General features: G+C 35.9%; 1 protein-coding gene across 1 annotated transcript in view; it reads left to right on the top strand.

Moving 5' to 3' along the window:
- The window catches only part of WDR49 (WD repeat domain 49), a 99,582-nt gene that overhangs the window by 16,884 nt on the left and 66,029 nt on the right, over positions 1–16,669 (top strand). Inside the window, 3 exon segments of the mRNA XM_010335851.3 lie at positions 5,685–6,125; positions 11,981–12,157; positions 13,289–13,463. Coding sequence (XP_010334153.3) covers positions 5,685–6,125; positions 11,981–12,157; positions 13,289–13,463 — 793 coding nt within the window.

The raw sequence follows: 16,669 nt of genomic DNA, 5'->3' as shown, positions 1-16,669 counted from the left end.
CTACGAGTGGCTAAAGACAGGTTGCGATTACTCACATGGATGAAATGTCACTTTTGTATACATGAAAGAGCCACGGTTTCTGGGAACAGGTAAACTTTACTTTCACCAGGCTCAGTTAGGACAGTTTTCTATTTATGCCTTTGATGAAGAACAGCTGAAACAATGTGTATATAGTTTTTTTTTTTAAAGACAAAAACTAGCATCTGCTGCTATCATGTAATAATCATAGAAGCAGAGGGTTTCAGACCATTCTGCTGGTATAGTCTCCTGCACTCATTCTGTGGAGCCCTAAGAAGTCTCTAAGAATCTAGTTAGCAACTAGCCACCCTGGTAGAGATCACTAATATTAGTAATTATGAAGACCTCCAAAGCCTTACACACACGTGTGCACACACACACACACGAGTTTAACTAAATTCTCAGAAAACCGTCATTGTTGACATGACAATTTATAATTCTTCTGTTATCTAAACCCTTTAGCAGGGCATTAACGTTTATTGAGTTTAAATGTGCTATATATACATTAAATTATCTCATGTGCCATATGTACATTAAATTATGATTAGATCCTCATAACAGCACTAGGAATTTCTTATTATTCCTACTTAGAGGTGCAATAATTGGGGCTACAACTTAGAGCTCCACTTTCACCACCACACAATTTCCTAACCACGGTGTATGATATATAGATAGTATGATCAAATGAATGAATGAATTCTAGCCCCAGAGAATGGGAGTCACTGATAAAACAAGAATTAATCATGTGGTAAAAGTTAATGCATTTGTGCTTTTAAGCTTGTACTAAGATTAATTACCTTAATTGTACATTTAACTAATTTATTCAAGTTGGCGTATGATACAATTAAACATAAACAACATATTAATCAAAGCATCATGCGTCTTGAAAAAAGTCCACATTTTTTAGTAAAAACAAACTACTAGATTCTATCTGACAGTATAGCAGAAACATGGTTTCATTTTCAAACTTAAACTAATGAGTGAACAATTGGTAACAGAACTGGCAGGGATATCATACAATTGCATTTTGGGGGTCAAATTTCATAACCTGGGCTTGTTTCTTGTTTCTTTCCCCATTGGATATTGGTATTATCAATGTGCAGAAAAGTACGTAGTTGATTGCTTATGTTTCTAATTCTACATTCTTAAATGTAAAAAAGCGTTTTGATATTTGTCAGTAGTTTGTTCTTAGAAATAAAAATAAATTACTAGCTCAAAGGAAGAAAATGCACTGAGATCCTGCTTTTAAATGTTGTCTTATTGATGACAATCTAAGGTTGATTAATGCCATTATGTAATAGTTTAAAATAAAAGTCAACATTGCCTTAGTTTTCAGAAATAACTTGCAGTTTTGACTCAGATGGAGCACTTTTAGGACTAGATTTCTTTCTCTATACTTAAAATCTGGATCACTGAAAAATTTCCAGCTATCTAAATATTTTTGACTAAAAATAACTGAACAAAGGTAAGAATAATTAACTCCTGACTAGTTGAAAGGGCTTGGTATCAATTATTTCTCAGAAAGTTATTTTAATCAGTTAAGTGACTGAACTAACCTCCATTAAACTAACCTCTATTATCTCAGCTAATTTTCATAAAAAGTTTCTTGCAACTGATACTGCTTTTCCTACTTTACAGATGGGAAATTATGGCTCAGCAGTACAGTAGCTTGCCAGTAGTGCTCATAATCTCTGGTGGAACCAGGCTTAAACCTACACTGGTTTGTCCTGCTCCACAATATGCTGCCTCTAGTGCTTCTACCAGTCCCGGCTCTGGCTCTGACATGGTGGGAAAAGTTTATTCTTTCATAATGAATCTCACTAAACTAAAACAGCTCATCAATGTTAAGCTGTATCTTTATTTGAAATAGTTAGGCTTCATTATTTGCAAATTTTATTCTTGCAAATTTGCCTACTTCCTAAAATTTATTTGTAATCCCCAAATCAATACTCACAGCACTTTAATGGTGCTTCCCAGACATGTGCAGAGTGGCAAAAAATTTGAGTCTCCTAAGGCTTACATTCCAAGTGGAGATCAAACAAGGCAACACTCTGCTTTCTTGTTCGAGCTCTAATACTGTAAACAAGTGTCCTTTTTACCATCTCTTAAGTGCCATGTTTTTCACGTTGTGGTTATTGTTGGGGATTTCACTATTTAAAATGGCCCCGAATGCAGTGGAGGAGTGCTGGCTGGTATTCCTAAGTGCAAGAAGGCTGTGATGTATCTTACTGAGAAAATGCATGTGCTTGCTTCATTCAAACATGAGTTATGATGCTGTTGGCTATGAATTTAATTGTGATTTATTAACAATATATTAAATAAGATGTCTTTCAGCAGAAACACACATAAAATTAGGTATTGAGCAGTTGTGCAGAGGTTTGCAGAAACTTAACCTTGTGTTTCCCCTAGGAGCAATGGTTCAGTATCTGCTAACGTAGTGTTCTCAAAGACCTTATAGAACATAGCTACCATGAACAGCAAGAATCAATTGCATGTGGCTTCACGGTTCTTTGTAATGGCATATGTATAGAAGTTAACTTATTGCCCTCTGAGTAAAGTTTTACCATGGGGTAATTTTACTGAATTCACTAAGCACTCTTCAGGGATTCACCCATTTTTCATAAACTACTTAATAGGCACACCTCAGAGATATTGTAGATTTGGTTCAAGATCACTGCAATAAAGTGGGTATCAGAATAAAGTGAGTCACACAAATTTCCTAGAGCAAATAAAATATATGTTTAAGCTATATTGTAGTGTATTAGATGTGCAATAGCACATATCTAAAAAACTGTATATTTAAAAATACTGTACTGCTAAAGAATATTAATCATCGGAGCCTTTGGCGAGAGGTAATGTTATGTTTGCGGAGTGTCTTGCCTCAGTGTTGACGTCTGCTGACTGATCAGGGTGGTGGTGGCTGAAGGTTCAGATGGCTGTGGCAATTTCATTAAAGAAGATAACTGCGAAGTTTGCTACATGGATGGATTCTTCCTTTCATGAAAGATTTCTCTGTAGCATGAGATGCTATTTCACCGTGTTTTTCTCACAATAGCACTTCTTTCAAAATTGAAGTCATTACTCTCAAAACTTGCCATTGCTTTATCAACCAAGTTTAATAGTCCACATTTTTGTTGTCATTCAACAATGTTTATAGCATCTTCCCAGGAATAGATTCCATCTCAAGAAACAACTTTATTTGCTCATCTGTAAGAAGCAACTCCACATCTATTCAAGTTCAATCATGAGATTGTAGCAATTCTGTCACATCTTCAGGCTCCACTTCTAATTTGAGTTTTCTTGTCATTTCTACCACATCCACAGTTACTTTCTTCATCTAAGTTTTGAACTCCTAAAAGTCTTCTATGAGGGTTAGAATCATTTTTTCCAAACTCCTGTTAATTCTGACATTTTGACCTCCTCCCATGAATTATTAATATTCTTAATGGCATCTAAAATGATGCCATTCTAGTTAATCCTTTCCAGAAAGTTTTAAATTTACTTTGCTCATATCCATCAGAGGAATCACTGTCTATGGCAGCTATACTGTTCAAAAGATATTAAATAATCAGAATTGAAAGTTGAAGTTACTCCTTAATCCATGGGCTACAGAATGTGCTTTGTGTTAGCAGGCATTAAAATGATATTGATCTCCTTGTACATCTTTGTTGGAGCTCTTGAGCCACCAAGGACATGGTGGAGCAGTACTCTTTTAATAGGAATGATTTTTTTTTTCAGGGTAGTAGGTCTTAGCAGTGGGCTTCAGTAAACCATGTATATTCAATAAACCATGCTGTAAACACATGTGCTGTAATTCAGGCTTCGTTATTTCACTTAGAGAACACAGAAACAGGGTCTTGCTCTCAGCCCAGGCTGGAGTACAGTGGCGCAATCATGGCTCACTGCAGCCTCTACCTCCCAGGCTTAAGTGACACCCTTACCTCACTGTGTTGCTCAGTCTTGTCTCAAACGCCTGAGCTCAAGCAGTTCTCCCTTCAGTCTCCCAAACTGCTGGGATTATAGGCATGAGCCACTGTGCCCAGCCAGATTTAGCATAATTCTTAAGGCCTCCGAGATTTGGAGGACAAATGAACATTGGTTTCACCTTAAACTCACCAGTTACATCAGCCCCTAATGAGAGATTGTCTGTCACTTAAAGCTTTGAAGCCAGGCAAGACTTTTTCTGTCTAGCTATGAAAGTCCTAAATGGCGTCTTCTTCCAAATAAGGCTGTTTCATTTACATTGAAAAATCTGTTGTTTAATGTAGCCACCTTCATCAGTTATCTTAGCTAGAAATTCTGGATAACTTGTGGCAGCTTTCACATCGGCAGCTTCTGCTTCATGTTACGCTTCTATGTTGTGGAGATGACTCTTCGAACTTCATGAATCAACCTCTGCTAGCTTTCAACTTTTCATCAGCAACTTCCTTATCTCTCTCTGCCTTCATAGAATTAAAGAGGGCCTTGCTCTGTATTAGGTTTTTGCTTAAAGGAATGTTGTGGTTGGTTTGATCTTCTGTCCAGACCACTAAAATTTTCTTCACAGCAGCAGTAGAGCTGTTTCACTTTATCATTCATGTGTTCAAAGGAAAAGCACTTCAAGAACTTTTCCTTTACATTCACAACTTGACTGGTGCAAGAGGCTGAGTTTTCAGCTTCTGTCAGCTTTTGACATGCCTTCCCCATTAAGCCTAATCATTTTTAGCTTTTGATTTAAAGTGAGAGATGTGAAACTCTGACAAACATTTAGGGGCCATTAGAGGGTTATTAATTGACTTAATTTCCATATTTTTGTGTGTCAAAATAAGGAGGCCCAAGGAAAGGGAGAGAGAAAGTGGAATGACTGGTTGGTGAAGCAAATCCAAACATACACAACACCTACGAATTAAGTTTTCTGTCTTGGATGGGCATGGTTCATGGTGCCTCAAAAACAATTACAGTAGTGATATTAAAGATAACGGATCACAGATCACCATAACAGATTAAAAATAACGTTTTAAATATTGTAAGAATTACCAAAATGTGACACAGGGATATGAAGTAGGCATGCTATTGAAAAAATGGCACTGATAGACTTGCTGGATGCAAGGTTGCCTCAAACCTTCAACTTGCAAAAATCACGATATTGGCAAAGTAAAATAAAGAAATGTGCAATAAAAGGAGATATGCCTGCATTCATTTCCTATTGCTACTGTAATGAAGTACCAAAAACGATGACTTAAAACACACAAATGTATTAATATGCAGTTTGGAGCTCAGAAGCCCCAAATGGGGTTTACAGGGATAAAATCAAGTCGTCAGAATTGTGTTTCTCATGCAGGCTCCAAGAGAATCCTTTCCTTGCTTTTTCCGACTTAAATGGAGGTGACCTGAATTCTTCGGCTCACAGCTTCATATGACTCCATGTTTCCATCATCATGTCCTCTCCTGCCTTATTCTTCCTGACATAAGGACTTTTGCGATTGAGAATGTCAGCTTCTAGCCCTGTCAATTATTTGCTCCCCAGCTTACATTCACTTGAATATATTACTGTTAGGAAGCAAAAGACATTTTTCTTTTCACATTGGCAGAATTGCTGATTAAATTCAGCTCTGTGGGTAGCACAGTGCTCTTGTGCATATGATGCTTTCACTGCTGTCTCATTGTTTTTGGATTCCCGATTCTAGTCCCCAGAGCCAAGAGAAATCATTTGTATGTCCAGAGAAGACTTCATGCAGAAGATGACAAAGATTGTTGGTTGGGGCACAAAGGAAGAATACGGGGAGCTCTTTGACAAAGTGGATGTGGCCCAAGATGGCTTCATTAACTGGGACAAGCTGACTTCATTTATACTGCTAGAGCTTTACGAGCAAGATGAACGAGCAAAGACAACTGTGGTGCCCCAGTGGAAGGACCTTGAATTCCTCCCAGTAAAACACAAGGACATCATTCAAAAAGTAATTTTCTTAAAAAGTTCAAGTCATTATCTGACGATCAGTAAAGAAGGTTTATTAGCAATCTGGGAAGAGAATTTAAAGCTGCAAGAAACATTCCCCATCACTTCAGATGCCACCAAGCTCAAACACCTGTGGGTGACAAGCCTGGTTCCTCTGGAAAATGTGAACAAGGTACAGACTCTATTAAAAAAAATTTACTGCTTGTCAAAGAGAAAAACGTTAGGGGGCAGGGCTCCTGGCTGTCAGTAACAGAAAGCTGCATTACTCTTGGTGGCTTTACCCTGACTGGAAGGTGAACGGATGGTGCCGAGTGAGCTATACGATTTCCCAAGCTGTTCTCTTGGGTGCCTTGTAATGACATTGCTGCTGATGACTCAGATTCCTGGCTCTGTCTTCAATGAGGCTAGGCTGCATTATTAGCTTATAAAGAGTTTACTCCTGTGTAGTTTACAGCAGGATTGTGGACCTATATGTAGAGCTGAGAGGCTACTATAGTGCATGGCAGGACTCAACGCAGCTAAGGGGAACTGCTTATCTAATTTTGGTCACTGTACTAGTCAGTGTCTTCATTATAATAGTTAGGGCCCACTCAGTTTAAACATCTTCATATACCTATATCTCTGAGTAAGATAACATTGTAAGTAAAATAATTCTGTGAGGGACGGTTGGCACTTGAAGAATACATATTAATATTTTATATTAAGCAGATGGTAGATACTATGAAAATTTTCAAGTGCATACACAAGCAGAGACAATAGTATTAGAAACTGACGTAGCCAATATTCACACAATCATTTTCAGTTCACAGCTAATCTTGTTTTGTTTATACTTCCTCCCATTAAGGTCTAAATCATCATCTGTACATATTTCTGTATTTCTAAAAGATGTCTCTATTTTAGCATAGCCAAAATACCATCACTTAATATCCACAGCAATATTTTCTTAATGTCATGAAATAGCCAGTCATCTACATATTTTCCTGATTGTCTTACTAATAGTTTGTTCAGTGAAGATCTGAATAAGGTCCAAATATTGTGAATGGTTATTATGTCTCGATATAAATGCTTTATTTTTTAATTTTTGCAAATTTCGGCTGTTGCTGTCGATGTTTCTGTTAAAGAAACCAAGGTTTGTCCTTTAGAATATTCCACAGTCTAGATTTTACAGATTGTGTCTACATGGTGTTAATACGTCTACCCCATTCCCTGAATTTTCTAGTCAATTAGTAGTCAAGTCTAAATCCTTGAGTAGTTTGAGTGGTTTGTTTAGAATAGGTGGTTACGCGTTCTTCAGTCGGTAGGTACTAAATACCTGGTTCTTTCTCTTCTTGAGATGTTAGCAGTTATTACTGATTATTTCTAGATCCATTAATTTTTCAGGGGCCAGATGGTGATTTCTAATTTGACAATTTTCCTTTCCTTTAAGCTAGAATCTCTCTATAAAAAAGAAATGTCCCCATCAATTGTTTAGTTATCATGTGGTACAAATTAAGGGCAGAATAAATACCTATTCTTTCACATTTGCCAGTTTTCAAAATGAGCTGCTTTTCTGATATTCTCTAAATATATTCTTTATTATCAGTATAATTGAAAAATAATGGGTTTAAAATTTTGATGTGTTTTACTCTGCTGAGTTATCCCATTCAAAAACTGTACCTTCTTTAGGAGAGTGGGGACTAATGCCAGTCGGCTTCTGAGTCTTTTTATAATCCTAACAGCTCTTGAAAGCTTCTTTGTTTCCTGGTATGACAAAACGTTCCAGAATCATCTCGTATATTTCCTATGCCAGACCTAAATCAACATTTCTCCAAAAAGCCAAGTTATTTTTAGTTGGAAAATGTATGCTTGTTTGGAACCATAAATCATTCTCATCCTCATTAGCTTCCTATGCCCTGATCTATTAATCCTCCCAAAATTACCATGGAGTAGATATTATTCCCACTTTGCAAATGAGAGATTGCGCAAGAAGTTGTATAATTTGCCCTAGGTCACGCAGGATGTAATCAGTGTTGCCAAGATTTGTAAACTGAGGCAGTCTGACTTCAGGCCTGCGCTTCAGTCTTTGCTGCCTTCATAGTGGCTGCTGACATTGAATTCGGTTTCTTTTTGCTAAGTATCTGGTGCTAATACTTAACTTTTATGAATTAAAGGATAGTTCTAGTCCATATGATTTATTTTGATATCTCTGTGCAGTATTCTGTTATTAACATATGGTGTTCATCTGTTTCTTCTTTTCAGCACTGATAAAAAAAAAAAAAAAATTTAGTTGAGTTCCAGGGTACATTTGCAGAATGTGCAGGTTTGTTACATAGGTACGCATGTGCCATGGTGGTTTGCTATAGCCATCAACCTGTCTTCTACATTAGGTATTTCTCCTAGTGCTATCCCTTCCCTAGACCCCTACTCCCCAACATTCCCTGGTGTGTGATATTCCCTTCACTGTGTCCATGTATTCTCACTGTTCAACTCCACTTAAGAGAACCTGTGGTGTTTGGTTTTCTGTTCTTGTGTTAGTTTGCCAAGAATGGTGGTTCCCAGCTTCATCCATGTCCCTGCAAAAGACATGAACTCATTTTTTATGGCTGCATAGTATTCCATGGATATCTTAGCTTTTCTTTTGTGCTTACTCAACATAGAATCTTAAAGAATGTTGCTTTTTCTTTTAAAGCAGGTTTATTGAAATGTAATTACACAAAATATACTGCATATATGAAAAGTGTCCCAAGGTGATAGATTTTAATACATACATGTACCTGTGAAAAGTCAACAGTACAAAGACAATGAACATATCATCCTCAAAAGTTTTCTTGTACTGTTTTGTAACTCTCTCGATTCCTTTTTTGCTAAGCAAGCACTGATCTGCTTACTAGCACTATAGATTAATTTGGATTTTCTAGAGTTTTGTAAAATTGGCACCATACTGTGTATATTCCTTTTTTTTTCTTTTTAACTTGGCCTATTTTGAGATTATCCATGTTTTGAGATATACTACTAGTTTTTATTGCTCTGTAGTATTCCATTATGTGGATGTAGCCATGCAAACACTTGGTATGATCAGTTTTTTCTCTTAATTTTAGCCATTTCAAAAGGTCTGCATTTATTAGCCATTTCAAAAGGTCTGCATTTATATCTTATTATGACTTTAATTCATATTTACCTAGTGACTAATAATCTTAAGCATATTTTCATATGCTCGTTTGCTACATGTATATCTGCTTTTGTAAAATGTCCATTCAAATCTTTTCCTTTTTTATTGAGTTTGTTTTGTTATCATTATCATCATCGAGTTTTAAGAGCTTTTTTATATATTCTGGTTAGGTATATAATTTATCAGGTGGTTACTTTGCAAAAATTGCATCTCAGTTTTTACATTCTCTTAACACTGCCTTTGGTAATTTTAGATTGTTTATTGTATAGAAATACAATAGATCTTTCAAAAATGACAATATATTCTTCAACTTTGCTGAAGTCATGTGCCAGTTCTGTAGTGCTTTTAAGCATTTCGAAAATTTCCTATATATACTATCATTACCTCCAAATAGAGATAGAGCTAGTTTAACTTCCTCCTTTTCAATATTGATATTTTAAAATTTACTTAATTTGTCTAGAAACTCTATACCATATTAAATAGAAGTGGTAAGAGTGGACATCCTTGTCTTGTTTCTGATCTTATGGGAAATGTATTTTTTACCATTATATATGCTGTCAGCTGTAGGGTTTTTGTTGTACATGCTGTTTATGAGGTTAAGAAATTCTCTTCTATTCCTGGTTTGAGTGTTTTTATCATGAAAACGTGTTGGATTTTGTCAAATGCATTGTTTGCGTCTGTTAAGATTATCTTACAGCTGTCTTATTCTATTAATATGATGTATTACTTTGATTTTTTTGTTAAATCTTGCATTCCTGGGATAAATATTACTTTGCTATTATGTGTAAATGTTTTGTATGTTGCTAGATTCTCTTTGCTAGTATTTAGTAACTTTACATTTATATTCATAAAGGCTATAGATCTGCAGTTTTCTTGCGATGTCTTTGTATGGTTTCAGTATTAGGATAATCCTGGCCTGATAAAATGATTTGAGAAGTGCTAGCTTTGCTGTAATTTTTTGGAAGAGTTTGACAAGTGTTGGTATTATTTTTCTTGAAATAGTAGAGTTTGTCAGTGAAATAATTGGTAGAGTTTGTCAGTGAAGCCATCTAATTGAGGATTTTCTTTGTGACACTTTTGACTATTTCATCTTTTCTCATAGTTCTGTTGATATTTTCTGTCTTGAGTTGGTTTACATAGTTTGTATTTCCTGAAATTTATTCATTTCATAAATGTTAACTAATTTCTTGGCATATAATTTTATTCTGTGTTATTTGTGCAACATTGATAGTACTGTCCACTCTTATTTCTGATTTTAATAATTCGTATTGTCTTTTTTTTGGTTAGTCTAGCTAAAGTTCTGCCAATTTTGTTTATCTCTTCAAAGAACTGAGTTTGATTTCATTGTTTTTCTCTATTGCTTTTTTATTCTGTTTTACATCTGTACTAATCTTTTTCTTCCTTCTGCTGGCTTTGGGTTTAGGTTGCTCTTTTTCTGGTTTCTTAAGACAGAAAGTTAGGTTATTGATTTCAGATTCTTTTAGATTGATGCTTGCAAATCTAAATTTCACTCTAGACATTGCTTTTACTCTATTCCATGAGTTTTTGTACATTGTGTTTTTGTCTTCATATGAATGTATTTTCTAATGTCTTGAGATTTCTTCTTTGACCCATTGGTTACTCTTAGAAGTGTGTCGTCTTATTTCCATGTAGCTGTGAATTTCCTAAATTTTATTTTGTGGAATGAAACTTCTAATTTCATTCCATTGTATCTGAAAATATAATGTATATAATTTCAAATCTTTTAAATTTGAGATTTGTTTTATCACCTAATATATGGTCTACCCTGAAGAACGTTCCATGTACACTTAAGAAATGCATCCTGCTGTTGGAATGAAGTGTTCTTTACACATATGCTAGATCTAGTTGGTTTATAGTGTTTGTCAAGTCTTCATTTTCTTACTGATCTTCAGCTCAGTTCTATTCATTATTGAAAGTAGAGTATTGAAATATCCAACTGTTATGATTGAAATGACTACTCTGTCGCCAATAATTTTAGTTTTCACTTCATGGATTATGGGGCTCTGTTAGAAAAATGGCAGATGTAAATCTTACCTTCTCAGTAATTATATCAGTGGACTAACCACTCTAATTAAAGGGCAAAGACTGGCAGAATGGTGATTTTATTTATACATGTTTATGAAAATTCTTTATTTGATGAGACATCATTCTAATTTTTTTTAAATGGGAGTCTCACTATGTTGCTCCTGGCCTCAAGGAATCGTCCTGCCTTGGCCTCTCAAAGTGATGGGATTACAGGCATGAGCCACCGCATCCAGCCACATGCTTTCCTTTACTTCTTTAGACCTTGTTTTCTTTAGTTGTTTGAACATATATAATAGTTGAAATCTTTTTCTAGTAAATCCAATGAGTGAACCTCCACAGGGACATTTGCTATCGACTCATTTTTCTGTTTTTAAATAATTTTCCCTTTCTGAAATAGCCTTTAGGATTTTCCTGGACTTCAGATAAAGCTACTGATAGAGTCTATATCAAATGATTTTCAAGAAAGCCTCTATTTGCATCATAAAACATGATTTGTAAAGTTTCTGGCATAACTGTATGATGCTATATTTCTGTGCCTTAGTCTCTCCCATATGATTAGTGGTCTAGTCTCCCATGGATGGGGATGTTGAGTGTGTGGAATGGGAGTAGGAAAGAAAGCATGTTCAAATGCCTCTAATGGGAAAAGTTTCTTCTTGGCGAGATTTCAAAGTTAGGATGAAGTACATTTGTGCTGCTGTTCTTTATTTCTGTAAAACTGTTAAGGATCCTCAGAGAACAAAGTCTGATTTGGCAATAGATTGGCATGTCTGCGTTGCATATTAATTTTGCTAAATCCATCAGAAATACTTTGATTTTCTACTCTGCTACTTTAGATAGCAGTGGCTTTTACAAGTAAAGAGATTTGTTTCTATGATCTGCCGTCCAAAGAAGAATTTGCTTGCCAGTACAAACTCCAAGGTCTGAAAGGAACACCAATTTGCATGGATTATTGGTATGATCCTCTTGATACCAATGAATCAATTCTTTCTTTTGGAGATATAACTGGAAAGGTAAGTAAGGGTAGATTAAGATTATGGATTTAATCAAACTGTGGTTTAAAATAGAAATTAAAATGCAAAGACTGTGACCTCCAAATTTAATTACATTATGGATTATATACACATTGGATATGAAAGAGATGGATTAGGTCATAGTTTGTCTTCTTGCTTACAAAAACAAATCATGGTGTGTGTGGCTTCGTCTGTCTTTTTGGTCTGTGTATAGTCTCACTTTTCTCATTTAGAAAAATATCTTGCTAATTTTTTTTAACTATAGGATGCTTGATTTATTAGATCCCAATATGAATAAATGTTTAATATTAATGTCTACATTTATCCCTCAACATTCTTTCTAATTTATTGTTCTGATTTTCCTAGAGTATTAGGTTTCTCAGTACCAATTTCCTAGTGAGTGCTCATTGCCTGTATCATTAACAACAGGATTAGAGAGGGCACCTCTGATACATAGATATTGGATACTATTATTTCTGTCTTCCTATCAAATTTCACTCAACCTATGAAAAATTATTACTTACTGAATGAAACTAGGTTATGTCTGTGACCTCTGAGGTAGGCGAATTTGAACAATTTCCTTTTGCACTTGTGAAAGCTTTTCATTCTTCCTGTTTTTAATGACAAATGTATCTTAAAAACAAATAAGACTGCCCTTTGGTAATTGTATCAGCAATCTCATTTTTTTTTTTAAGTATAACTGCCTGCATTCTTTAAATATTAAAGGAATTCTTAAGTGAATAGGGGCCGGGTGCAGTGGCTCACGCCTGTATTCCCAGCACTTTGGGAGGCCGAGGCGGGTGGATCACAAGGTCAAGGGATCGAGACCATCCTGGTCAACGTGGTGAAACCCCATCTCTACTAAAAATACAAAAAATTAGCTGGGCATGGTGGCACGTGCCTGTAATCCCAGCTACTCAGGAGGCTGAGGCAGGAGAATTGCCTGAACCCAGGAGGCAGAGGTTGCAGTGAGCCGAGATCGTGCCATTGCACTCTAGCCTGGGAAACAAGAGTGAAACTCTGACTCAAAAAAAAAGTTAATAGCTATTCCTTATTAAACAAAAATAACAGAATTCTTCTTGCAACAGTTATCCTGTCCATGATTGCTTTTCTTTCAATGTCTCTGTCAAGGTTCAAGCAATTGCTTTCACAGCAGCCATGATTTCCCTGTTTGATCGGCCTGCTAGTGCATGTGAAGACGGAGAAGCCACCATGACCATTAACTGGGCAGAGCTGCTCTCTGGATGTCACAAATGTTGCTATATATTGGAGCATAAACTTCATCATGGAGATTGGGTCAGGCAAGGCATTGAATTTGAACGGTAATGAAAGTAAAGGGTCACCTCTGACTTGTACATTTATATTCTTTGATGAAAATGTTCACACAAAACATTTAAGTTTAGAAACTAATAATTGGTTCCCTGAAGGTTGTGCCTGGACTCTGCTATCCCTTGAATGCTGGCAGGGATTCTTTCTTTCTCTTCCTTCCTTCTTCCCGAATTTATGCCTCATACAATTAATTCAGATGACCTATGTACTCAAGAAATCTTAAGAGAAAGGAAAGCTTTGTCAGAATTCATTTAGCTTCAACTCAACTCCGATCCTAGCTAATCTCATCTAGTTACATTCAGGGCTGCTTAATAAAAGAATTTAACAAGTTCCCTCAAAATCATTCCTTTGTTTTCTTTATGTTCTCATGGGAAGCATATTAGTTTGGCAGCCTTTAAAACTGCATTGTCTTAATTTTTTTTTTTTTGATGCAAGACTGAATTTCTTCAATCTAGAGTACTAGAGTGGCAGTTCTCTGTGTAATAAGACTGTTATAAAATCAGCTTCTATAGAAAACCAGAACTTTCTCAAAATATAGTCACAAATGAATTAGTTTCATAAAATATCTTAATTTCATCTAATGGTTCAAGATTCAAATGTGCAATGTCTGCACTGATTTTCTTTGTTTAGATACTAAGGACTATGGTAATTTTCTCACTTCTAAATTGCTACATTAAAGAATGCCCACAGAAAAGAATGAAAATTAATGATCTCATTGACTTTAATGGAATTTGATGACATTAACATTATTGGTCTGTTCCTAATACAGTTTGAAGAAGAGACAATCAACATGGACCCAATTGTTGGCTTTTATGGTAATTTTACCCTCTTAGGGTTTCAGGAGTTTGAAACTAATTCTTTAATGTGTGCCCACAGTAACAATTTCCTATGTGAGGAACTGTGTGCTCTGCATTTTTTTCTTTGATATAAATCATACCATGTCTTTAGTACCTTCTAATTATCTTTTAATTCTGGCATGATATTAATTGTGGGAAAAGAAAAGATGACATTTTTGGTCATCTGCTAAGTGTGGTGGGCACAAAATTATATATTAAGTTTTCATAACCTCCACTTCCCAGGTTCTGTGATTCTTGTGCCTCAGCCTCCTGAGTAGCTGGGATTACAGGTACATGCCGCCATGCCTGGGTAATTTCTTTATTTTTAGTAGAGATAGGGTTTCACCACGTTGACCAGGCTGGTCTTGAACTCCTGACCTCAAGTAAGCCACTCGTCTGGGCCTCCCAAAGTGCTGGGATTATAGGCATGAGCCACTGTGCCCGTTCTGCCACAGAAGAGTCTTTCTTGCCCATGTTTTTCCTGAAGTATCTTTTATTTTTTTGCCACTTCGCCTCAGATCAAACTTTATTTTGCCTCTTCCTCTAATGTGAATGAACTCTGCAATGCATTATTTGCAAGGTTCTCAATTTTGGCATTGCTCCTGGATTCTTTAAAATCTTGCTTTCCAGTGCTGCCCACCCTGTGAACCAGACCTACCCATTTCTGTACCCACACGTTAGAATTTGGGTCCTGCTGCTTCTTTTCCTAGGCCTAGAAGGAAATTTGAATGCCTTAGATGCAAATCACATTTACATATAAATGGAAATTAAAACATCCTTCTTGAGGCAAGCACTGTGTTCTTTATTCACCTTAGTATCTACTATAGCACATAATACAACGTTTTTTAAGATTTTTTTCTTTATCGCTGATTTTAAGTCATTTATTATGATGTACCTTAGTTTTTCTTGGGGGTGTATGTATGTGTTTATCCTGGTTAAAACTCATTAAAATTATTGGATTTGTGGATATGTCATTTTCATTAAACTTGGAAATATTTCAATTGTTTTTCTTTTTCCTGGGACTCTAAATTCTCTGCCTTTCCAGAACCCTGCCCCTCATTTTCTAGCTGCCTCATCATCCTCCAACTCTAATCTTTGTTTCTCCAACTCTAGAGGTTGCTAGGCTCTGTGTGGTTTCTTGCCCTGTGTGCTGATAGTTTGGAAATCACTTGCAAGAAAATTGGAGCGATTGCAGGGCTCACTTCATTTATTTCTCTTCTTTCAGGGTTCACAGTTCTTCCTTGCCTATTGTCCAATAGCTGAAAATATTGTTGCTGATATCTTTCTAGTTTTCTAGTTGTTTATGGTGGAAGATTAAATTCAGTCCTTGTTATGCCATCATGGCTGGAAGCAGAAATCCAGCACAATGCTTTTTAAATAGTGAGTATGCAGTAAATATTTGTTGATCATTTAGCTACTTTCTTTTGTTGAGATATTTCAGTCACCTTAACAATCCTTTACCAGCTGCAAAGATAGGAGCTTTTATGTGGTATTCACCCAAAAAAAAGTTTGTTAGGTAATCACTATGTAATAGGCATAGTACTAAGCACTGGCATATTTCAGTTGAATCCTGAAAAGTTGTAACATCCCACTAACTAGGAAGATTTAAAAATAATTTCAAGGTTTATTATTGTGTTCACTTTGAAGCACTCAAAACTGAGCAGCCAGTTAGTAACACTTAATGAAGCATCCTTCTGCACATGTTATTGTGTACTAGGAGCTCTGTGATAATTATTGTAGGGAACAATGGATAATTTATTTAACAAAGGATGCTGGAGTGAGTGTCTTGTTGAGATTGGTTCAGGGCAGAGAAGAATTAGCAGATTATCTATTTGGTGCTGAGAAACTGAGCTGTCTTTTAGCATTAGTTTATGCCAAAATGAATTATCTGAAGTCTTGTGAAAGCAATACATTACTCCTTTGCCTTTCTTTTTTAAAGAGTTTCACTTGTGTCTCCAATTAATTCCTATTAATTTATTCTATGGAATTTTATGTTTTGATTGTGAACAAAAAAGCTGTTTTGCAATTTGGCTTTGAAGGTCTTAAAGTATTGAGTGAATTTTATTGAAAAATCTCAAAAGAAATACCAAAAGAAATTATGCTTAATATTTGTAGAATTTCTTTTTTTAAAAAAAGGAGAACCAGGAGTGGTGGTCCACACCTGTAATCCTAGCATTTTAGGAGGCCAAGGCAGGTAGATTGCTTGAGCCTTACAGTTTGAGACCAGCCTGAGCAACAGGCTCTACAAAACCTGTCTCTACAAAAAATACCCAAATCAGCTAGATGTGCTCCTGTAGCACTAGCTACCCAGGAGGCTAAGGTGTAAGGATCACCCAAGCCCAGGAGA

The sequence above is a fragment of the Saimiri boliviensis genome, chromosome 9, assembly GCF_048565385.1.
Source record: "Saimiri boliviensis isolate mSaiBol1 chromosome 9, mSaiBol1.pri, whole genome shotgun sequence".
Taxonomy (NCBI): Eukaryota; Metazoa; Chordata; class Mammalia; order Primates; family Cebidae; genus Saimiri; species Saimiri boliviensis.
Note: the sequence above shows the minus strand (reverse complement) of the source record. Positions and strands in the feature narration are given on the sequence as shown.